The following is a 26,088-nucleotide window of genomic DNA, read 5'->3' as shown; positions in this document are numbered from 1 at the left end:
GTTTATATTTATTGCGTATATATTGTTTATAATTTTTGTTAATTGCATTTTTAATTGGGTTGCTGTACTTTTGAAATATATGACATCCATATTTTTATGGGCATCTTTTTCTCAGCCACCTCGTTGGGCATTTTGCCTGTTGTGGCGTTGTACACTGCTCAAAACAATTAGGGGAGCACATGGTTTTAACAAAATTACGCAAAGATGTATACCGATAAGTAACATAAAATGAATCAGCCATAATTTAAAGCCTAGCAGGAAACGGAAGAAGAAAACTTCATATGCAAATCAAAGTTCATGACGTCAAAAACCAGAAAAAGGAGATAAGGGCAGAAATCGGGATGTTGCAGAAACGTCGGTTTTACTGCCGTAACTGTGAAATTCGATTGCGCAGTATTTTTTTTTTTGAGACAAGGTGACTTGAGGATGTCTCAACAACGTGATTTACCGGAATCCATGGCATGGCGTGTTATAGGCAGACTGGAATCCGGGCAAACACAACGTAGTGTCGCGGACGCTGTTGGAGTCGCCAGAAGTGTTGTTGCAAGGCTGTGGAATCGATTCCAAGAAACAGGAAATGTTAGACGTCGACCAGGGCAAGGTCGGCCACGCTCCACTACAGCAACTGATGATCGGTATGTACGGTTAACAGCCCGTCGAAACAGAACAGAGAATGCTACGCGGCTGCGAAGATGGTTGCTCTTGGCAACAGGACGAAGGGTGTCCAGCCAAACAGTACGTAATCTGCTTCATGAGGGAGGGCTCTATGCACGTAGGCCAATGGTCTGCATTCCGTTGACCCCACGCCAGTGTGCGGCCCGAAGAAGATGGGCTGCTGAACATCGAGATTGGGAGCAACATGATTGGAGCCAAGTGCTGTTTACAGACGAGTCCCAATTCAGTCTGGAGTGTGACACCCGACGTGTTCTGGTATGGAAGGACAGGGGCACTCGAAATAACCCCGCATTCGTTCGTGAAAGGTCACAATACAGACGAGCTGGTTGGATGGTATGGAGTGGAATCAGCATAGGCGGACGTATGGACCTGCATATCATTCGGAATGGCACTTTGACGGCCCGAAGGTATGCAGACGAGATACTGCGACCTCATGTCATCCCTTACGCTGGAGCAATTGGAGATTCCTTTGTTTTCCAGGATGATAATGCCCGACCGCATAGAGCTCGTCTGGTGGAGAACATGCTTGAAGCTGAAACAATACAGCGTATGGAATGGCCAGCGTGCTCTCCTGACCTGAATCCGTCGCAATGCGTCGTCTGAGCATGTTTGGGACATGCTCGGACGACGCATTGCTGCGTGACCAAGGCCGCCTGTTACTGTCCGAGACTTGCAGATTGCACTTCTTGAGGAGTGGAACAGTATTCCCCAAAGTCTGATCGATAACCTCATCTCATCCATGGCAAACAGGTGTGCAGCAGTCTTAGCTGTTCGAGGAGACCACATGGCCTATTAAAACTCATGCATCATGTCTAAACAGTACTTTTTTTTATCGTTTACATGTAACCAAATTGTTGCCCTAAATCATTTTTTCATATTTTTTCCATATTTTCAAAGAATTAAAGCTTAATTCCAAATTTTTTTACATCTTTTTTCTGTATTGCGCATTGATACGCGTGTACTATCCATTGTATGCCAATACGTGGCTGTCTCGCACGGTTTTCTTCACTTTTTTGCTTGCTCCCCTAATTGTTTTGAGCAGTGTATTTGTATTTATTTACGTCTTTATATACAGTGAAATCTCGTTACAATGACACTCGATACAACGATAAATCCTACTACAACGATATTTTTTCGTCTTATTTAGCAATGCCTATAGCCTAATATTAAAGTGCTGCCCCTCGATATAGCAATAATCCTTCTACAACGATATTTTTCATGGTCCCGAGAATATTGTCATATCAAGATTTCACTGGAAAATTAAAATAAAAAAAACCAATATTTTTCAGAAAATTTTTTTCGTACATCTTCACATGTTGTGAATATAAGTGGGGAAAAAACAGTTCCCCTCCTTGGAAAGATAAACAGTTTCTCTCTCTCTCTGTACCACCCCCTCCCTAATTTCATTCTAACAATCTAGCACATTCTTACTTTCAAGATACCAGTAAAAACGCCACACCTTATTCTGTACAGACGGTATTTATTGTGATGGTCTATAACCAATTCATTGTACTGTTCAACCGAGCGCTTCATTCATTTGAAGGATTAGGAGGTGTTGAAGATGTCAGTCAAGGTACAATAGGTCAAGGGGGAAGGAACAGGTCTTCCATGACCCATATATTCGTCCCACCGCTCAAGGATTGGAAAAAGTTTGACCCATATATTCGTCGTCACCACTCAAGGATTGGAAACATTATGACCCATATATTCGTCATTGCCACTTGACTAGTTAACAGCACAATGGTGGTTGACTGAAGTTATTTTTCTGTGGTTTTTCAACTTCAAGGCATGAATACCAGTCGGCTCCTGTTTGAAAAATTTCTCCACAGAGAGCAAGCAGACCTTCAACATGATTACTTACATAACATTAAAATTGAAGCCTTTACCATCTTCACTTCAAAATCTGGATGACAGATGGCAAAGCACCAGTATGAACACAAAACAATCACAACTCTCAACATAAATGTTACACTCAGAACACACATTCAGACATGCATGGATTTTTCAAAAATTCTGCAAAGGAATATGTACGAGGTGCATGTACAGTTGAGTAGTAGTACTATCATTAGCAATTGTTACTTTTATAATAGACCTTGCCAGTCTTGTTGCAAAAGAGGGAAAATAGAAAATCACAGTGATATACCAGTAGGGTCTCAATGGAATTTTGTGTATTTATGGTCTACCCATAATTTTTTTAATGTTTTATCCTTCGAAATTGCTACTAAAAATTCTAAATTTTGAAATTAATATGCAGTGGAACTTCACTTAACGAGTGGTTCGGTTAACAAGCAATTCGCATAATGAGCAAAAATTTTGGGCAAATTTTGATTCCATTAATGAGCGATGATTCGCATTACGAGTAAAAATTTTGAACTTTGCTTATTTATTTTCACGTCACAACTGAGCTGATGGTTTTTCACTTTCGTCCACACACGTGCTGTGAAATTTTAAGTAATATTCTCCCCTACAGTCTCTGGTCAGTGTGCCTAACTCGAAAAAATTAACTCCCATACAAATTTCACTGTTTACGATATGAAACTAGCATTGTAACTATGCATATGCACTTAAAGCATTTTTTCAATTGCGCTTGGAGAAAACTGTGGGCTGATTGCATTATTGAACATGACTTTGAGGGGGCTAGTGCATGAACAAGGAGAGATTGCGTCCTTGGGGAAGACTATGGGAGTGGAGGTTCATGAACCCCCTCATTCAAGACTCAAGAACTAGTGGAAGAACATGGTCATATCCACAGGCGAACTGATGAATCTCCATCACACGCCACAGCATGAGCTTACGCACGGGACCTTGTCTGAGGAAGACAAAGAGAGAAATGAGGAGTCCCTCACTTCAAATGAGATTAAGAGATGTGTTGAACGTGGAATTCTGTGCAAAACTTTGTAGAAGAGAACCACCCTAAATAAAGCTGTAGCAGTGCGAGTAATAAATCTGTCCAATGCAAGGGCGTAGTGGGGGGAGGTGCTGAAATGTGAGAAAATGACTGAAAAAAGGGAGAAAGATGACCAAATCTATTGTTCTATCACTTTGCCCCCCCCCCCAAACGAAATTTCTGGCTACGCCCCTGGTCCAACGTTAGTACGATCTCTCATTTCTGAAATAACCAAAAGAAAAAAAAGATACAGGGTTCATACAGTCCTTGAAAATCCTTGGAAAAAAAAGGTTCATTTTCAAGTCTTTAAAAGTCCTTGAAAAATCATTGCAGTACTTGAAAAAAATAATAATGGTTTTCAAGCGCTTATAAGTGCTTGAAAAAAATTTTATATGAATTTCTTCCATCAATTTTTGTTCCCCCTTCAACTCAAAAACCCTCCTCTAAACCATATTCCACTAGGGCGAAAATGTGTAGAGCCACAATGATTACGTGACAATATTCAAAGCAGGACATATGGTCACGCATACCTGAGGTATTTCTATGCTTAAAAAGATGCTGGCTAAAAAACTGTGCTTGCGATATCACTTCGAAATATTTTCTAACTATTGAATGTCATTTGAATATATGTTAGCTGACCATATTTCCTTGATAAAAATACGGGAAAACCACCAATTGTCACCAAAAATGTTAACAGAGGTAAGCAAAGTTGCCAATTATTGCTAAAATTGCCAAAAAAAACCCCATCAAAAGCAGAAAACGAAGCACCATTGCATTGAAGCAGTAGATTTAAATGGATTCTATTGGGGAAAAAACGTTAACATCAGACAATATTTAAAGTCATAACTATATATTGTAATATAATTCATAGGATTGGGAAAATAATTTTAATACTTAATTTCAGTAAAGAATAAAAACTTCAATAGACTTTGTTTTTGAAAATATATGTACAATAATAGGACATTTTCATAAAAAAATTGGGATGGCAAAAAATTACATGAAATTATGGGAATGTCCCAGGGCATATAGTCACGCTAGATTACATGCTTTCTAATTTTTTTTTATCGAACGCTAAGTTGAATGCTGTTTCAAACATAAAATGAATTCTGCTTAAATGCCATTTGCATACTAAACTACAATGACGTTTTTAAAAGCAAGACCTTTAGAACTTGACATTGTCTACAAGTTGAAATGAGAATTATAATTGTTTTAAAAAATTATATATCTTTAAAAAAATTGGCATTTCAAAATTAAAAATGACTAAATGTTGAATATAAATTTAAAAAATCCAAGTAATTAAAGTTTTGTTTAAATGTCACTGTTTTTATCAACTGCGAAAATTACTGTCCTTGAATTTTAAAATCCTGCCTGGAAAAGTGCTTGAATAGTCCTTGAATTTTTTTTACTTTCAAAGAGTATGAACCATGAGATAAAAGCAAGAGTCATGGGTAGGGTTCCTTTTTAAAGTCACACAAAAGAATACAGAAGAAGTGAGTCCCTAAGTCACCCTAAACGATAGTCTTCCTCTCTCTGGTCGTTTAGAGCAAGTTGTAACATGTCGCCCTTTTGGGTCTCCTGTTACGGGTTGCGTTACCGATGTCCCAATAATCCTCCCCCTAGCTAACTAGTTAACACTAGGTCTTTCCCCGGTCAAGGATCCGGTTGTGTCAACGACCTTTGATGATTATGTTCAATATAAGTTGTTATTCTTTGTAAAGAAATAGTTATCAATTACCTTGTTTAATTAGCGGAGGGCCGCAGACTTCCACTGATTCGGTACAGTCTATTGTCTTGGTCTCACCCTCAATAGCCTTACCGATATCTGGGGTAAAGTCCGGTCGGCTGCATTCACGGTTATCGAACTATTGCCAACCAGAAATACAGAATATCCGAAATAATCCCTATTATGTAACGATATGTAGATCAACAGGAATGACGTCATAATTTTCCAGATGCGCCGGAAGAGACTTGTTCACTCAGTGTACCGAGAACAACCCTGTTTTCGACTATTATAAATAGGCTGGATAAACCTGAAACTTGGCATTCAACTTCCTAACCTCCGAGCAGTACATCATCGTGCTCCCCCCCCCCCCAGATTTGCAAGTCTATCTCCGCCTATGGTGGGGATGATGGCTGAATAATCTTTACTAACAACTAGATGTTGTTGTGTTAATACTAATGTCGTAAAAACGTGATTTACTAAGCTAGGCTACTCTGGCTGGTCCGGGTAGTTGGTTCAAACGTAATCTTCTAGTCATTAATAGACCGTTACTGTGCGTTCTAGTCCGATGGAATGTGATTCCTAGAAAGAGCCGGGTGAACCCTATAATGATTCAGCAACCTGCACTTATGTACAAATAAGTCTTCAACATGGCGCAGACGGTCGATAGCATGTTTCGCCGACTGCTGTGATTCAGCGAGATCTACAAGTGTTGCACTACTTAATGGTGCTCCGATCCCTTTAGGTTCCTGAGGTGAACTATCTTGAGAGATCAACGTTGTCCGCCTCACCTGAAAAAAAGGACACTTTCAACGTTGATCAACGACGTCACGCTGTTAATAGGAGCTGGTCCACAGCTGTATTTGGGTGAGACCTAATCTTGTCGTTTTGTGTATCGTTGTAGATTTCAGAATTAACATGTAATCATTTGAACTCTAACGTATAACTTATTTTAAGTACTTGTAACAATAAATGTTTTGATCTGGAACTTGCCTATAGTCCGTTTCAGGTTAACGTTGCAGTGAAGGGGAAGCTACGAGGGAACCGCATCACTCGTTCCTATGAGAACGAAAGCCTCTTAACCAATGTATCGATGCGCGGCCTCGGTAAGGTATGGCCGAATCTCGCCAATCTCACTGAGAAAAATATTTTTTACGTGTAACGTGATTGCACAGTTAAATTAGTAATAATTATAGAATTAAAAGAAAACCATTGCTGATACTTGCAGAAATTAAAGTGAGGTTTTTGAAATCATTTGTTTTGTTTTTTGATTAGAAAGTGTTTTAAAATTTAGAAAAAATAATTATCTTCTATCAGCGTGTCACTTACTCTTCATTGATGTGCCGTAAGTAACATTAAAAATTTCAAAAAAGTCATATATTTTTCTGCAATATTTCCCTTCCCTCAGCTGAAATTTATTTACAAAAAAAAATCCAAACAATATTATGAAAGCAACGACTATAGTTAAAATACTGTATATTAACCATGGCTCTCAAAAACTTGGGTGTTTTTAATTTTTTCTTAAATTTATATGGAACAAATTAATGTTAAATAAAATTTTTGAAGCCAATAAAAAAAAAAATAATAATAAGAAGCAGATTAACTCTGTTTTCACGTGTAAATGCAGGAATAGCAGCAAATAATAATAATGATACGGAAGAGAATAATACGGAAGAGATAATAATGATAATGAAATAAGAATTTTTCTACTCACTTTTCTTGCCGAAATTTCCGTCGCTCGACCTTACCCCCTTCTCCGAACGGTATACGTCGATGCCACTTGTTTTCACGACAGCTTTAGTCTTTTGTTACGGTTGATGTGGTGCGTGGCTATCTCTGGTGAAAATAAAGACACAACTGTCACATAAAAGATGAAAGCCCAAACCACTGTGGACCCCCCCGTCCCCCTTCTCATTTATTTTATCTGAAGAGACACTAAAGGCAAGGGGCATCGAGAGAAACAGGTGGGTGGTTGATGGCATCCGTTCGTGTGAGTGGAAGTCGCGACTCTGTCAACACTCTCCGTGATCGGAAACTAAAACTATCCCATAAACATGGCAAAAAGTAAATAATTAAAAAAAAGGAGGACATAAAACCAAAACTTCTGTACCCATAGAGGACCTCTCATAACAATATCGGTGCTCTCGTGGAAGAAAAACACTTCTTGTAATCTATGAGTGAATATCTGAACTCACTGAGCCTATTTTTGGGAGAAAATAAACTGATTGAATATTCGTTTTTATGTAAGCCTATAACTGCATGTAAAACTGAATGAAAAATTGTATCGTTATGGAAAATTCTACCAAATAACGAAAAAAATATAAATATACAGTATACAATTGTGTAATGGAAAAAACGAGTGATATTGGCGGGGAAAATTTCTAGGATATCGCGCCAGAGTGTCGTCGCCGTTGCTATGGATTTTTGATAATGGTAACCAATATTTTTTATTATTTAAAAATTTTAAACAAGTAAAGATCGGTTCAAAACGATGTTTTTTCAGTATTTTTTCAAAATCATATAAAAAATTGAAATATTCTGTATAAAGGTTCATCTTAAACTTCCGATATATGAGAACTATATTTTACGGCGAAGGAATACACTCTCTACCTTTCTCTTCACTGCAAAGTTAACCTGAAACAGACTATAGTTCATTTATTGCCTGTTGAATTGCTGGATCTTTGTAGCATTGTTGTTAAGCTACATTCCCATGATTCAAAGTTAATTTGTAAACATTATCGCAATGTATGTTTGTTTATGGCATTATATTTATTATATTGTATTATTTATTATATTGTATTATTTATTATATTGTATTATTTATTATATTGTATTATTTATTATATTGTATTATTTATTATATTGTATTATTTATTATATTGTATTATTTATTATATTGTATTATTTATTATATTGTATTATTTATTATATTGTATTATTTATTATATTGTATTATTTATTATATTGTGTTGCATTACTGAATAAATGATGCTTTTATTAGTCATTTTCACGTGAAAGAATAATTGTGGAAAAATTATCCAAGTTTCCATTATTTCCTATGAAGTTTGATTTGAATAACGAGCAATTTGGATAACGAGCATGTTGGCGGAACAGATTAAGCTGGTTAACGAAAGTTCCACTGTATGTGAAACATTCAGAAACAGTAATGTTTCTGAAATGTGAAATGAGTTTTTTATTTATGATCATTGTGGGGGGGGGGGGGGACACCCATAACTTTTTTATAAGAGTATTATAAAATTTTCATTGAGATATTTGAGTGCCTTATTTATTTTTTTTATTTAGCAATATTTTCACGTTATTTAATTGATACAACTGTCGCTTTTGATAATGGCTGATCAGAGTAAAGATGATTTAAATAGAAGAATGGAGGAGATAAGGAAGAAAAATGAACAACTAATGAAACGAAGGAGGGTAACTGAACTTTGGACTTTTTTTTGCATGAAAATGCCTGTTTCATTTTCACAAATGTTTTGTATAAATGTTTATATGAAAAAATTAAAAAAAAACCATATTTATTTAACGTATTTAACGTTTATTTAAGTATCATAAAACATTTCTCCAATCTAAACTTTTCCCATGTTTTTATACCAACAGTTGAAAAAATTAGCACTATTAAACAATAAAATTTGTGTTTTTGAATTGCTGTATATCTAAATACTAATAATTTGGTCAAAAAATTTCATCAAGAGCTTCATTCTTTTAAAAAGATTTTTCAGAGTATCTACTTTATTGACTTAAGAATATCAAATTACATGGAAATTTAATTATTTTTTTTCTATTCTGCTTGTAAGGAAGTTTTAGCTGACCAGCGTCAAGCAGAAGAGTCAGGAGCATCTATCACAAATATCTTGGTTAGTATTGGTTTTTATCAGAATATTGTGTTATCTTCAATTTCTGCTACACAAAACCCAATTTAACAGATGATTTGAATTGTATTAATGTTGTGTATCGATGAATTGCTGCTGAAATTTATTCATTATTGAATCATAATCGCTATTCAATTACTGAATAAAATGTTTCAAAATAAAACTAAAATCACTATATGAGTTAGAACACACTCTGAAAATTCTGATTTTCTATTGTCAATTATAGTGAAAATTTGATATAACCATGTTTTATGAATCAAGAAAAAAATTTTGCTATGGAGAGATTATCATTGTATTCAGGAGCATCATCATGTACTGCCGAACTTGCACATTAGTGTGGGTGGAAAAAAAAAATGATGTAACAGTTTTAAAAGTCAGTTGATATCTTTTGGTCATGCATCATACTTGAAGTTTATGGAAATTGACGAAATTATAAACATTTTTCTTGAATTTTTTAATATTACTTAAAATTCTATGATCAACACACTATAGTTTGTTATGCTTATTTTATGGTTCAATAAAGTAAAATAAATTGATGACTATTTTGATGTTTATTGGTAACAAGTTAGGCACATCTCTCGACTGCCTGAGTGACCGGAGCACATGTAAACTGCATGCAGGAAGACCACTACAGTAGATCATGTGTCTACTCCATTTCAATGAACACTCCCTCTCCATATTTTACAGCATATAGACTGCAATGAATCAATGAACGCCAAGACTCTCCCACCAGACTTCTTCCATTGCCGAGATCTCTTCCATCCCAGCTTCGTTACAGAGTCTGGAACAAAGTGTGTGTATCTAACAGTCTGGGTGCGAATGTAGTGTTTTGTGGATATTTTTAGTGCTGCCATCTATATTTAAACTGAGTGAAGTGAAATGATTGAATAATTGTACCGTTGTAGGCCTGTTGCTCTCTGAGGGAAGATTTTTTAACAGGGGGATTGAGGGGAACCACAGATATAGATGGTGCAACTACAGGACCAAAATCTTTTTCTGGGCCCATTGGATAACAGCTCCCTGTGGTGGAGTATTAATCTGTAGATTGTTTGATTTTAGAAGTAGACAGAAAGATGCTGAGCAAAGACCAGCAGTACTGTATTTATTAGGCATATCAAAAATAATAAAGTCTGGACATTGTCCAGAGCAGTATTTGACAACTTACTTAAAGCTGTTATTCCTGTAATTGAATGCAATCCGTTCTTTGCACACCCTGAAAATTTACTGTTGGCTATGATTGTTAATGACGAAACACATTCGAAAAAGCTTGGATATAGAAGAATTTTAAAAACAAGATAATTCACCTCTAAAGGAAAAACTATTTGACATTTCGTGCTACCTAAGATAAACTTTGAAACTACAGATAACACTGAGATAATTTACTGGAATACTTGCCTGTTGTATCCTCCCCCAACACTACGGGAACTATGTGATGTTGTATTATATCATTCATCGATTCCGACACTAACCGCATCAGAGGCATAGAAAAGTTTCTGTCACACTCAGCCAGTCGAGAGATGTACAAACTTGTTGTTGGGGCCTCAACTAAAGTATGTAGACATGAAGCTAGATGGAGAGCTAGAGATATGAAGCCACATCAGATCTATTACCAAGATCAGTTATGCCTGATTTATTCCAAAAGTCAGATTTTGAGCGTGCCAATTTTGACGACTAATTTTGAAATATAATATAAATTGCACACACGCTTATTTTAGATGGTTGATTGGGTAGGAGTGTGGGTGGAACTCGACATGCAGTTACATTCTGTGATGAATTCTAGGCCGTTTTGTTCTGACAAAATGGGCAGAGGTGCACAGTGAAACTTGCAAAAATTTGGTTAATTCTTGTGTTTCAAACACGTTGCACAACCAATAAACATCAAAATATTCATGATGTTTTAATTTATTTTACTGTGTTGAACCATAAAATAAGCATAACAAACTACAGCGAATTTTAAGTAATATTAAAAAAGTGCAAGAAAAATGTTTAATTTCACCAATTTCTATAAACTTCAAGTATGACGCGCATCTGAAGATATCAACTGATTTTACAATTTTTTATGCCGTTTTTCTTATTATTAAAAGAGACAACTTATCCGCACTATAGCGATTAGAAAATAAAAAAAATTTTTTGACCCACCCTATTGTACATCTCTTCTAGTATAGTTGTCCTTTATAGTTGTGTTGGTTTCTTCATAATATGTGATCATCTATCTCTTCTACATTGCAGGAAAAAGTTGATAAAATATCAGTTATGAAAGATAATCGATTTCCAGTTAAAAACTTGACGGAATACACAAAAATTGAAAAAAAGGAAAATTTACACAAAAATTGAAAAAATGACATGCATCATTCGGAAATCTGAAGTAATGAGATGATGGGAAAAATATGTGTACAGAGGATTCCGCTTATGGCATTTTTCAAAAACTGCTGTGAAAAAATATAAGTGTTAAAACAATTTGAAAAAGAAATCTAGATGAGTATTAGCAAAAGTTAGGAGAGAGACCATGAAAATAAATCGTACTATGTGGGAAAACGTTCTAAGTGGGAACATTATAAACAAGATCCGCTGTATCACTATGTTTGAAAGCATGGAAAATAAAACTAATTAAAATTTTCAGCAGTTTAAATTTGTAATATAAAGCATATATGTATTTAAAATATATATATTTTCATCTTAAAATAGAAGTGTAAAAAGCTCAGAGTAAAAAATATAAAGTTTTATATCAATTCTAATTTTTGTACTTAATTTTCCTTCTGTATTTTGATTTCTTATTTTTTCAAGTCTGATCAAGTTGTTGATTTGTGGCATATTTGCTTTTATATTAGAAAACTCAGAAAGGTGCAGGACAGAGCTCTGATAGTGATACAGAAGAAAAAGTACCAAATTACCCTGTTTCAAATGCTCATGAGAGAGCATGGGATAAAGGGAAGAAGGCGGGAAAGTAAGTATTTTGAGAGTTAATTTTTTCACTTCATATGGACAAGTTAAAAAAATGTCATTAAAGGAGTGAAGTGAAGTTACGTTTTGAGCACAATTTAAAGAAAAAATCACATGGAGTTGTCATGGGAAAAAAAATGCAAATGGCATCTCTTACTAGTTGCGACAAATGAAGGAATTCAATAATGCAAAATAAAACTTGAGCTTTTGGTCACAAACTTATAATGAATAAAGGGTTGAGTGAAATGATATTTTCCTCCTGGTTCATGTTAATAAGTGAAAATTAAAATTATTAAAATCATGTCAGCGGTAAACTAATTTCAAACCAATTCAGAAATTTAACTGCAAATTAAGTCTATGCTCATTTCGAATGACATCCAGTGCATTGCTATTCATTAATCAACTATGCAAAATGTTGCATGAAATAATTCATTGTTTTTTCATTCTGTATAGAATATTTTTGGATCATTTTTTTATTTAGTGGTGAAAAGTCTTATAGCAAGATATGATATTTTAAAAATATATCTTCTCCCTATCAAAATTTTTCATTTTTAGTGATGTGGATTATGAAGAAAAAGAAAATCCTTACGATCATGGAGGATGGAATTCTTGGAAAAGTAAGTATAACTTTTTATGATTCAGCGATAAAATCTGTGAGAGGGATTTCAACCGAATGCTCACTACTTCAGATTGTGTAGTGTTATACCTGTTCCAGCTTCTGAAGAGATCATTTATTTTCTTCTCCATCTCACTGTAGCCTTTAAACATATAAGTTTCAGTTCAAGAAAGACAAGTTCTAGTTGCTCTTGACTTTGTCTATCTTTCACACACTATTCCCTCAATTTTTTCTGTATATCTTTGGGGAAGGTCTCAATTTAGAGATTAAAGGTAACTTGAATATAACTACTTTATATGTTTTTTTAAAAATTATTTGCAGAAAAATAATTTTTTAAGGAACACTTGAGAATGGCCAAGAGTATTTGGAAACTTATAATGGGTATACTGTAAACCAGGGGGCTCTCTCTCAAACTTTTCCCACCCACTTGCGCCCCTTTCCCAAATCAATGATTATCCATAGCTCCCAAGAGCAGTTTAACAAAGAGTTGCTGCCACTCTGTGGCACACAGTTTGAGAACCCCCTGGTGTAAACTATAAATATTTCAAATTTTATAGAATGTTTGTGAACTTAGAAAGAGCTCAGTTTTGTTGATGTCAGCAGCGTCCTTTCAATTATTTTCTTGTTTTGCATTCAAAAACTCATACATACTTACACACACATATATTATTGTCAAGTGATTTGGTCACTATGCTATGAGATGAAGTATCAAGCCTATCTCTCCATAATAGGGAGAAAAACAGATATCTGATACATTGTTTAAGGATTTTTGACACAAAACATTTTGTATCTGAGTGTTGCAATTGTAACTTGGCTGTTTAGCAGTTATGATTCATGTTGTCTTTGTTGAGTCTTTGCAATATTTGTTGTAATGTGGGAAACAACATTTTACCTTAGCTGTAAGAAACAATTAAAATTACAACTCCTATTCAACTTCACATGTTTCTAGTGGTATTAAAGTCAGCAAAGTTGCAAAGGCTAATTTGGCAACTTTGCAAATACGAGTGTTAAATCACCATTGTCTCCAAATAAGTGTTAAATCGCCATTGTCTCCAAATAAGTGTTAAATCGCCATTGTCTCCAAATAAGTGTTAAATCGCCATTGTCTCCAAATAAGTGTTAAATCGCCATTGTCGCTAAATAACAAGTGTAAAATGACCATTTTTGCCAAATAACGAGTGTTAAATTACCATAGTGAGTTAAATCACCAAGCATTGTGTTGATTCTTCCGCAATTTTCTCTCATTTTACAATAATTTTTTTCTGAGTATAACAAGAAGCCAGCACAAATGATGTGTATAAAATTGAAAAAAAAAATCAATTTTTTATATTCATCCATCATCAGTTTCTCACTTACTATTTGAAATATAAATGGTAGCACTTCCCGAGCACATAACACTGTTAATTTACCCAAGAACATTTAAGGTTTTATGATTTAAAAACCATATTCATTCCTTGCTAACAAAGGTAGCTCAAGGGCAAAATTGCTCATGGGTCAGGCACCACTCTATAAATGGTGGCGAATTGGGGGGGGGGATAAAGTAAATAATTGTCAAAAAGAGTGTGAAAAAAAATTGTTGTTGAAGTTCTAACTACAGTAAAACCTCGATAAGTCGTCACCTCAAGTTATCGAAAAATTATGACGGCTTAAGCGGAGTGACGACTTAAGCAGAGTTCCATCAGTTTTAATGTGCAATGTTATGAAAATCGTATAAATTTAAAGTAATATGACATTTATTAATGTATGAATCAAAATAACAATATTAATAAAATTTATAGATTGCGAAAGAAAAAAATAATAGCAATTTTTTATGTTTTGTATCTCTTATTACTTAAATTATTGTGGTGAAATGTACTGTACACTTTGATTTATACTAGTAATTTTTAATTTAGACTAACAGAGCAACTGTTTGAATAGGTAGCTTTTCTTCATAACAGAACTCTCTATTGCACATTAATTTTACATATACATCAAATTTAATTTTAGTGTTTGAATTCTTCATCAGTAGTTCATGATGCAACTACAAAGTAATCTCGAACACTTTTGGCTTGGTGGAAAGGCCCTGGGCAGGGAAAAGTAAACAGAAGACCTCAACTTGGGAAAGAATGTCTAATTTTTTTCAACAAAGATATTTTGTTTAAATTTCAAGCCTTGAATTAGTAGAGTCCATGCTTTCTATGATTATTTATTATCCGTGCCCATTGCACTTTGACTTCAACTTTATTAATTTGATTTTTCGATTTAAATAATTTTTGAGTTCCTTGCACTATATGTAATCTTTGAAATATCAATAAATTTTGGTTTTGCCGGAGATGCCCTGGGGGGTGAAGTGCTTACGTTGGTTCTTGCGACAGAGCTTGGGTGTCTCGTGGTTTCTGCAGTTTCTCCAATGGAGCCCAGGCAGAAATGAGATCTAGCCTGAACAGTCCCCAACATTCCAAAAACCTTAGTTGCAAATGAACTTCTACAGCGTAACTTTCGTTACTTAAACTGTTCCGTTCGGGTATATAGGATTTTATGGTGACTTTTAAGCATATGGCAATAATGTTAACAAGCTTCTTTTAATGGGAGCCATAAAAATAGTCTGTTCCTCTTTCTCAAACTTTTTCATAGTGACGAGTTAACCGAAATTAGCGACGAGTAAACGATGGTTTAATAACATTGTGGTCTATGAGAGCTGGAAGGGTGTGAAGAAAAATGACGACTTAACCGAGATGACAACTTAACAAGGTTTTACTGTATTTACAATGTACAATTATTAATATAATTCTAACAATAAAATGTAGGATACATATCAATATATTGGGGGTGGGTGAAAATCCAGGCATATCCAGTACTTTTTAAGGTGCTGCTTGACACCTATGCATTTCCCAGTCCACTATATGCTCCTTTGCCATGGCAACATTTATTTTTTTCAATCAAAAAGACCTATAACACAAATATAAGTTCAATTACATATCCATTCATCACGATTTGGAAGATAGGTGGCACCAACTACTACTGTGCGCAAAAGTATAAAAATATCAAAAAAAAGATTGAATAAATTACTAATTTAAGGAAAAAAAGAAATTGAAAACTTATAGAAAATTTTCAGCCCATTTAAACTGCTGCTGTTCTAGGCAGTCCTGAGCGAGCAAAAAATGTTTCATCTTAGCATGGCCCCCACAAGAGTGGGGCTGACAAGGCCTGAAACAATTACCATAATTTTTTGTTTTATCAGGCTATAAATTCACTATGGAAGGGTCCCGATGTGGGGGGGGGGGCATGCATCTTAAATAGCTGGTGCGAGAGAAAAATTCGTCTAAAAAATATGGCTGCTTTTTTTTTTTCATTTTTGTTATCAATCCCAAATATTGTTACTTTAATTTGTTTTTTTTTTCTTCTTGTAACCTTAATTATGTTGCTCCAAAATTTCATGACTTACATCTTCGCTCTATAACTTAATTTTTGCTGCTCCAAAATATATTTCATCCCTATCATCATGACTAATGAGCAATTTCAGAAATGGCTGTCTGTATAGAAAGAATTTGAAATGTTTTGTAAATTTTTAGTTTTTTCGTGATAATCTAAATGCCCATTTCAGCATGTGTAAAATATTTTTTCAGTCAGAATGCATCAAAGTTATGTACTACTTTATATGAATCATGCTGTACAACATATGAAAACAGATTTCTTTAGAACAGTTTCTTTTAACAAAGTTGAATGGAAATATATTTTCCTAATACCATAATAACAAATGATTAGCAAAGTAAAATTTGGGAAAGAAACAGTTTCGTAACTGATGATCAGTGTAACTGTTTCCTTAAATCAGGCTTTGAGCATGGTAAAAAAAAAGTTCTACAGTGATACAGGTTCCAGAACAGTGGAATGGAATTTTTTCTGCCCAGAAAAAAATTACCATAATAACGAATGATTAGCAAAGTAAAATTTGGGAAACAGGATTTTTTTATTTTTTCATTCTGGTCATATGTTTTGACTAGGAGAATAACAATTACAAAACATCATACATAATTTTTTTTAATTTGAAAAGCTCTTATTTGCATTTCTTTTGCATGGAATATGAATAATTTAGTTTTTAGATTATGTAACTGAACTTGATTATTTATCTGTGTAATTAGATTACAAGGTTATATACATCTAGATCTATAATGATATTGCTGTTGCATGAGGCTGTATCGTTTGTGCAGATTTAGTTAAATGTTTACTTTTTGTTAGTGCCCTCTAGGGACAATGGTTATGATGCTCGTGCCTAGCACGGCAAATCAATTTTGGGAAGAAACTGATTCTGGTGTCTGACAAGGGCAAGCCAACAAGTGGTTAATAATATAGTATGAAAGTTTTATATGGATTTGATTTGGAAACATATAAGACTGTTTTTCTTGTGAAGTGCATCACCGATCTTCCTGATTAAAAACCAACAGTAATACCCTATTGCTGAAGAGTTCCAATGTCTCTGATAACGATGCTCCATAGTGGGAATGCCTTAGTAAAAGCATTCTTGTTGTTCATTGCTAAAAGCACCTAAAATCTTCAAAAGCAATCAAACTAAAATTGAATTATTAGTAACACCTTGGATCCCGTGTTCTTGTTATTGTCTAACGAATCATTCACTATGAAAACATAGTTATCGTCCTTTCTATTGCCAAAAAAGTGGTAGATAATCATTTTGAAAGAGAACTAGGCAGCTAATGCATGATTTCCCAGCTTGGTATAGAAAGTTGGATCTTTCAACATTTTTCTGATTGTATGTCCAACAAATATGCTCCCACTCAGCCTTCCTTCACTAAATTTGAGAACTATTTTGTTTAAATGATTGAAAAACTGACCTTTATTGAGAGCTGTTACAAAATTCTCAATTAAACCCAACTTAATATGAAGGAAGGTGAAATGTTGTTACTTGGCTCAACCAGTGGAGTATTCTTTTACATTATATCATTTCCACTAAAACATGATTTTATTACGGGCCATTCCTTGGCTTTAAAGTGGTTTTTGGTGTCTCTGCTGTCCCATAGACAGAAAAGGAAGTAGCAGTATTTTGTGAATCCACCCTGTTAACATGTAAAAAGGGGAAGTAACCATCACAGCATATCTGCACTCGTGGTCTTCATATCTTTGTAGCTTAATGCTTTTTTTAGAGTGTGTTGTATTTTTTATATATATTTTCTTCGTGATTTAGTGTTGAGCATTTCATTTTACTCAATTTTTTCGTACAATCTCTTATGTATATTTCGCATTGTAATGTATTTTACATTATTTTAATTTCTTTTTAATGTTTTTCATTTCCCTATTTTTTAATTATTATCTAGTTTTGGGTATAGTAGCTAATATATATAGCAGTGAATACCACATAGCAGCTAGATGATAAAACTGGATATTCAAGGTAGAATTTTTACAGATTTTCATGGTTTTTTTTTTGAACGATCTCAGAAAATGTTTTACACTTTGAACAGACGTTCCAAATCCTTTATGATTTTTAAAAAAAATGTGCATTAGCAATCTTGTAAAAACAAGGCGAATTTACACCATATAGACCGCTGTCTGAATGCCGGCAGATAGCCGCGAAAGCACCATGATTTCTGATATGTAACCAGAGGGGCAAAAATCCGCAAAGAAGTAAAAACTCCAAAATTCTCTTTGAAAATTCTATACACAGCCCCTCATTAAGGGAAACTAAATATCTTCAACAACCCGCGTGTATATTCTAGAAACCTTGCCACATGTATATCACTACAGTACAGTATACAAAGTAGTAAAACCACTTTTCAAGGTTGCGCGATCATGATAGACTGTGAAAAGAAGAAAAAAGTTGGGGAGGTTCTCTACTTTTTTCATCTTGGAACTTTCGTAGTGGACCAAATTTTTATGCGTCCTTTCCTGAAATTTTGTGTATTTGACGCGTTATAGCACATCAATTGCATCTCTGGAATCAGTCGGGTGGTAAGTCAATGGGAAGAATTTAGTGCAAAGCTATTGTCTGTTTTACATGACGTTATTCCCTTTGTTTGAAAAAAGCATGTTTGTACATTGCGACCCCCTATGGTTCACGGATATCATGCGTAGCATTTATCTTGGAAAGAAAAGATCATTCAGAGAGTACAAAAGTGGTGAGGTGATCTATCATTATTTACTGATAAAAGAAAGGCGTTGAAGAAAGCGAAAAGGAAGTTAAGTCTAGGTTGGCAGACAACATTGGCTCTGACCCAAAATTCATTTTTTAGATAAATCAGTTATTGGATATAAGGGGACAGTAGGCCCCTCTCTCGATAGGAGGGTCTAGAGTAGAGAGCAATGTAGGTATGTGTAGTGTTTTCAATGACTTTTTCGCTTTGGTTTTTAATAGAGAATACAATGTTCAATGTACAGGTGTTGCATGGAGTAATAAAATCCTCAACGATATTCAAGTGGAAGATGTGGAAGTCCTAAATCGTCTAAAAAATGTATGTGCAAGCAAAGCACCAGGACCAGATGATATCTGTCCTCAGGGAATGTGCTAATGTATTGCTGGGGCCAGTCACACGGATTTGCAGGAGTAGTGTTGCTGAGGGTATCGTCCCAAGGGATTGGAAATTTGCTATTGTTCCGATATTTAAAAAGAGGTAGTAGAGAGCCCCAAAACAGAATGTGCCAAAATGTGTGACGTACGTCGCAGAACAACCAGTGCTGTTGCAGAACAATCTGGAAGAATTTTAAGAATAGTGTAGAAAAACGTTATTATGTATATGCGAATTTTTACCGCAGAACATTTTCAGTCAGCTGAGGGCTTGTTGCAGAACATCGCAAAACATTCTGCTTTGGGGGTAGAGAGGCTGTGTCTAATTATCGCCCAGTGATTTTGACAAGCTCCCTCTTGAAAATTGTAGAAATTATTATCCAAAGACAGTTGGTGAAGTGGATAGAAGAGAATAATGTATTGTCAGATAATCAGCATGGGTTCAGGAAGGGGAAGTCATGTGTGACTAACCTCCTTTGCTTCTGTGATCACATGACTAAGGGCAAAAATGTAGATGTTGTCTACCTTTATTTCCAGAAGGCATTCGATCAGGTCCAACATGGTAAACTCTTGAAGCGTTTACACAAGATTGAGGGCAACTTGTTGAATTGGATAGAATCATTGTTGACAAAGATAGTTCTCAATGGGTTATGGTGAACGGGGAATTCTCTGATTGGACAGGCGTCACTAGTGGAGTTTCTCAAGGAAGTGATGACATGAAGCTAATGGGGGTAGTTGGGAATCAAAGCACTAGGGAGTTGCTTCAGACCCAATTGAACAGGATTGGAACATGGGCAAATGAATGGAGCATGACGTTTAGTGTTGACAAATGCATGGTTGCTCATTTTGGTTCGAACAACCCATGGTTCTCTTAAGAGTTGAATGGTGTCAATATTCTGGATGCAACTTGGTTCACTGATTTGGGAATTCTCATTGACGAGTGGCCTAGGTTTTCTGAACATTATTCAGCGGTGGGCAAAAAAGCAAATAGAATGCTCGGTTTCATTTTCAAAAAGGTCTCTTCGCATTCTCCGAAAGTCATTCTTCTGCTTTTCTGAGGCTTGGGACTGGAGTATGGTGTATTTTGGAGACCATACCTACAGAGGGACATAGCTCTTCTCTGCACCCCTTCAACCAAGTCTATGTGTGTCCTTATTGTCACACAGGGCTTGAGTTATGAAGAGAGACTTCATCTTTTGAATATGTTTACACACTAGATGAACGCAGGTGTCAGTGAGATATGATCAAAGTGTTCAAAATTTTCAATGGGATGGATAGGATGGACCATAATTTATTAATTCACCGTCAATCGACTGCTTTTACAGGGGGGACACCAGTATCAATTGGTAAGGGACAATTCTAGGTTATGGTGTCGCGGGAAATTTTTCTCTAATAGGGTTGTTAATAAATAGAATAACTTACTCTATAGGGGTAGTAAATTGTAACACAATTGACACGTTTAAAAAGAAATACGATAAACATGTTGGGGTAAATCGAGAAGCTATCCATTCTTAGAATAAGACAACCATAAGTATTCTTTATGGGCATTGTATAATATTTTATCATGTGTATATATTGTTTATAATTTGTGTTAATTGCATTTTTAATTGGGTTGCTGTATTTTTGAAATATATGACAACCATATTTTTATGGGCATCTTTTTATCAGCCACCTCGTTGGGCATTTTGCCTGTTGTGGCTTTGTATTTGAGAGAAATATAATAAAAAGACAAGAGAAAAACGAAAGTTGACTTCAACAGTTCTTTTGAAGTGGTGTTTGAAGGACTTGACACCAATTTCCAACAAGGCTCCAAAATTTGGAGCTCTTGGAGGTAGGAAATTCTATGTTATTTCCTCGAAAGTGAAAAAATATGCACATTTTTCAAATCATTCTGACTGGTGGTTCTTATTTCATAGTGTTTTGAAATCAGAACTTTAGTTTTAATCACCCTGTGTATTGTAAATCATTACTAATTAATCTGCATCAATTATGCTTTATTAAACACATTGTATTTACGTAGTTTTTATCAGTTTTTGCAAAATAGCTTCCTAATTAAGCATATTGAAAGTAACTGGTGAAAATATCTTTATATTAGGTTAAATATGGTTAATAATATTAAGAATTTTCAAATGCAAAGTGATTCCTTGAGTTATAAGCTATGAAATAAATAAATTGCAAAAGTTTGGTTCCATTGACCATTTATATTTATTTAGTATATTTCTCTTTCTGTTGTACATGCTCACTCTATTTGTATTTGTTCATATTATTTTGTATTTCTAACCAGTGTTTCTTTATATAAAGGTCATGTTTGTTTTTCATGTTTCACAGGAATTTAATTCATTTCAGGTTACAACAGAGATAAGAGGAGGGGTCGAGGAAATTTTAGTCGAGGGAATTATCATGACCATTTCATAATGAGAGGGAACAAACAAGGACATTTCTCTTCTGAAAAGCCTAAAACATTTATGTCCACTTCTGCTGCTAAACAAGAGTCACGTGGATCTTATCATAACTACATAATGAGAGGGAACAAACAAGGATATTTCTCTTCTAACAAGCCTTCTAAAACATTTATCTCTACTGCTAAACAAGAGTCACATGGATCTTATTCTGGAAAAGAATGGAAACCAAAATTAGAAGGAGATGGCAGAACATCATCATGGCAATCAAGAAATCGAAAAGCACAATCCAGAGGTAGAGGAAAGAGTGATAATGAAATGTATCATCACTATACAGATGTCAGTCAACCAATATCAAAGCGAGGTGACTTTCATAGGCAAGCTGGTGGAAGTTGGAGGAGACATCAAGATCAGTCTGCTGCAGAATGGAATACTGTACAAGAAAAAGAATCAAATGTTTGGCAAATTAATGAAGCTATTAAAGGACAATCAAATGCATGGTCAGATCTCAGTGATTCAGAAGATAGTCATGTTCCCGATTTAAAAATGCAGAAGTTTTTGTCAGATGTGGAAAAATATTCAACTCTAGGAAATAATGAGAAAGAAAATGCTGATGATAGAGAAATAGCTGTATCATATGAAGCTGTATTATCTGGACAAGAAAGTCAAATAGATCTGGGGAAAGGTATTAAAAATGAAGATAAAGCATTGAAAAATTATATTGCTGATGATGAATTGAAAGTTCTTCAGGAGTCCAATTCAGTTGAAGCAGAAGTGAAGGAAGAAAAAACAGGGAGCCTGCAAAAAGTAGAACTTGAAATTGATCGACCAGATGACCTAGACAGATGGAACAAAAATGAGAACAGTTTTGGTACTGCTTTGGGAAATGACCCTGATCACTGCAATGCCTCACAAAATGTGCCAAAGGAAAAACTTAGCAGTGGAGATGAAAAAAATCAGGCAGAATCCATGCTTTTAACAGAAAGTAACGTGAATTATGAAAAAGATGTTAATTTTATTGTATCTGTGGATAAAAATAATGACACATTATTTGAAAAAACCAAAATGCAAAATTTTGAACTTGTTAGTCAGTCTGAAACTAGACCAAATGTTCAAAATACAGGACATGTTTTACCTGAAATTGACAAAGATTACAGTGATTTCAGTTTGTCTGCTTCTAGAAACCAAATTTCAGAGTCTTATGCCTGTGAAAGTGACATATCTTCTCCCAGTGATGCTAAATCTGGAAGTTCCTTCAATACTAAAGTCAGCATTGACTGTTTTGATGGACAAGAATTACGTGAAAAACAAATCACCAGTTCACATGATCAAAACAACTTGAAGGATTGCAAAGTTGTTTCATCTGTAATGAACGATGACGACATTAATGGACAAGGTATACAAACATTTCTTCCTGGAGGTACTACAGAAAAAGCTTTGAACAATGATGTACAAATATTGGTTTTTCCTGAAGCAATAGACTCTCTACCATGTGATGCAGTTGATTCTGTTTCAGTAAATACATCAGAAAAAGCAGGTTCTACTTTGTATTCTGAAACAGTGAATTCTATTTTATTCAATGCTCCTGAAGCAGCTGGTTCTATTTTATGCAATTCTCCTAATGCAGCAGATTCTACTTTATGCAATTCTCTGGAAGTAGCAGATTCTACTTTATGCAATTCTCTGGAAGTAGCAGATTCAATATTGTGCAATGCTCCTGAAGCAGCAGATTCTACTTTATGTAATGCTCCGGAAGCAGCAGATTCAGTATTGTGCAATGCTCCTGAAGCAGCAGATTCTACTCTATGTAATGCTCCAGAAGAAGCAGATTCTACTCTATGTAATGCTCCTGAAGCAGCAGATTCAATATTGTGCAATGCTCCTGAAGCAGCAGATTCAATATTGTGCAATGCTCCTGAAGCAGCAGATTCTACTTTATGTAATGCTCCTGATGCAGCAGATTCTACTTTATGTAATGCTCCTGAAGCAGCAGATTCTACTTTATGTAATGCTCCTGAAGCAGCAGATTCTACTTTATGTAATGCTCCTGAAGCAGCAGATTCTACTTTATGTAATGCTCCTGAAGCAGCAGATTCAATATTGTGCAATGCTCCGGAAGCACCAGATTCTAATCTATGTAATGCTCCAGAAGCAGCAGATTCTGCTCCATGTAATGCTCCGGAAGCAGCAGATTCAGTATTGTACAATGTTCCTGAAGCAGCAGATTCTACTTTATGTAATGCTCCTGCAACAGCAGATTCAGTATTGTGCAATGCTCCTGAAGCAGCAGATTCTACTTTATGTAATGCTCCTGCAACAGCAGATTCAGTATTGTGCAATGCTCCTAAAGCAGCAGATTCTACTTTATGTAATGCTCGTGAAGCAGCAGATTCTACTTTATGTAATGCTCGTGAAGCAGCAGATTCTATTTTATGCAACACTCCTAGGTTTTCTTTTTGTGATGCTACCAACACACTAAACCCTCCTTTGTGTGATGCTTCCAATGCACCAAGCCCTCCTTTGATTGATGCTTCCAATGCACCAAGCTCTCTTTTGATTGATGCTTCCAATGCACCAAGCCCTCTTTTGTGTGAGGCTTCCAATGCACCAAGCCCTCCTTTGTGTGATGCTTCTAAGGCATCAAACCCCTCTTCATGTGATGTTGATAAATTGTCCAAAGATGACTCGTATCTTGTAGATAATGCTCCTATGGGGGCAGAAATTGATGCTGAAATGATTGATGAGGAAACTGAAAAACTTGAGAAAAATGAATCGCCATCAAAGTCTGAAGGCTCACCAAAAAAATCAGTATCTTGTCATAAAGATGATGATTTAGTACGTCTCTTTGACAAACCAAAATGAATCTGAAAACAATCCTGCCAGATCATGTAATTTCAAGTTTGAAAATAAAATTCATTGCATCATATTTTTTGTTTTCTTACCCCAAAATTTTATAAAAAATTTCAAATTTACTGAATGTAATTGTAAAAAATATCCTAATTAAATTATTATTTTGTAAGATGTTGAACCACAATTTATTAAAAAAAAACTTGGGAAGGATAACCATGATTATACTACCATTGCAGTTTCAATAGCAGGTGGTGTTTTAGACTGGTACATCTATTTATGCTGCAAGGTAATCTGACAGCTGAATGTACAGCGTATGCTGTCAAATCATCCAGTTGCATCTGTATTTAGGTTGTAAATCTGGGGGAATGACCTGGATTTCGCTTTTTCACCCAGTCTTAGGTCTGATCGGGTGTTTTCGCTGGTCTTGCCAGTCTACTAGCTGGAAAGGGTGGGTTTCTCACATACAGAGTTCCTTTATGGTATCCAGGCTGGGTTATAGAGATGCCGTTCAGGGCGAGGACTTACCAGCAAGACAATTCTCGACTGCTTGATTTTTCTTCAACAATGCTATAAAAAAAAAAGTAACACTTTTCTCAATTTCATCAGTTCCATGAGCTATTGCCATAGGAGCAATAAGTTTGGGACAGACTGGGAAGACAGTTGCAGCATTTTCAGAATACTGCTTGATTAGCTGACTACTGGGGAAATTTTGACAATCTTTCACATAAAGACATTAGTGACTTGATTGATTCAATGACAACAAATATCCCGCATAGCTGCCAGGTGAGTATTTACTCCTCTCTTGTCTCAGTCTTGTCAAAACACAATCTCTTGTCTCCATTTCTTAATAAATCACTATTTCGTTTCAAAATTTCCAATCATTTGCACACCCTCTTGAAAGATACATGCAAGGACGCCGGAACATATCTGCTCGTGTTGCTAAAGCAATACCAATCATCATTTAAAAATAGCTCGTATATTATGCTGAACGCGTTTTTTTATGTTTGGCTTGAAAAAAAGAAGGAATTTCAAATCACTAAATTTTATTTGAGTGATTTTTTCGCCTCTTTTACGCACTACCAACGGTAAAAGCTACCATTCTCTCTCTCCTCAACAGGGGACCTATCAATTGATAAAAAGCTTGCATATCCAAAAATGTCTAGCACTAGCTCATTAGCCCTGGGGATGACAAAACAGGATTTGGCTAAAAAGACATCCGTAACTGAATGCCATTGTCATCTACTTCCCAATATTTCTTGTATTCATCCTTCTCCAGTGATTTGTGTCCTGTTGTTGAAATTGTAGGGGAAAAACAGCAGTGTCCAGAGTGCAAAGCCCACGGGAACCATGACACTTGAGATGGTTTTGCAGAACACATGCAATTAGCAATAATTGAATCTGTCAGTTTTTTTAACTCAGTGAAAAGAGAGCCGCTGATAAGCATACAATGAGGGGATGCCTGTTGTCAAAGGTCCCTGGTTGGTTTTTTGAAATGATATACAGTATATTTTCCACATGAGGAAAAACAACTCGGTTTCTACAGTACAGCAACACCAATAATCCTGCCCCTCCCCGTGCTATAAATTTTCATGCTATAAATTCACTATGGTGGTGAATTTGCCTG

General features: G+C 35.3%; 1 protein-coding gene across 2 annotated transcripts in view; it reads left to right on the top strand.

Moving 5' to 3' along the window:
- The window catches only part of LOC149079918 (uncharacterized), a 34,138-nt gene extending 9,505 nt beyond the window's left edge, over positions 1 to 24,633 (top strand). The window contains exons 2-7 of one of the 2 annotated variants that reach the window (XM_089238805.1): positions 6,028 to 6,149; positions 8,586 to 8,714; positions 9,095 to 9,154; positions 11,998 to 12,113; positions 12,665 to 12,726; positions 21,562 to 24,633. In XM_089238805.1, the coding sequence (XP_089094931.1) occupies positions 8,631 to 8,714; positions 9,095 to 9,154; positions 11,998 to 12,113; positions 12,665 to 12,726; positions 21,562 to 24,476 (3,237 nt within the window). In that variant the 5' untranslated portion in view covers positions 6,028 to 6,149; positions 8,586 to 8,630 and the 3' untranslated portion in view covers positions 24,477 to 24,633. The remainder of the gene's footprint in view (positions 1 to 6,027; positions 6,150 to 8,585; positions 8,715 to 9,094; positions 9,155 to 11,997; positions 12,114 to 12,664; positions 12,727 to 21,561) is intronic. The other variant, XM_089238804.1, reaches the window with a different exon arrangement.
- The last annotated feature ends 1,455 nt before the right edge of the window (positions 24,634 to 26,088 follow it).

This window comes from Pholcus phalangioides, unplaced genomic scaffold (assembly GCF_987345545.1).
Source record: "Pholcus phalangioides strain wild (caught in Gottingen) unplaced genomic scaffold, Ppha-v1.0 ptg000011l_1, whole genome shotgun sequence".
NCBI classification, from domain to species: domain Eukaryota; kingdom Metazoa; phylum Arthropoda; class Arachnida; order Araneae; family Pholcidae; genus Pholcus; species Pholcus phalangioides.
The sequence above is the reverse complement of the archived record's forward strand: the minus strand, read 5'-3'. Positions and strand labels throughout refer to the sequence as shown.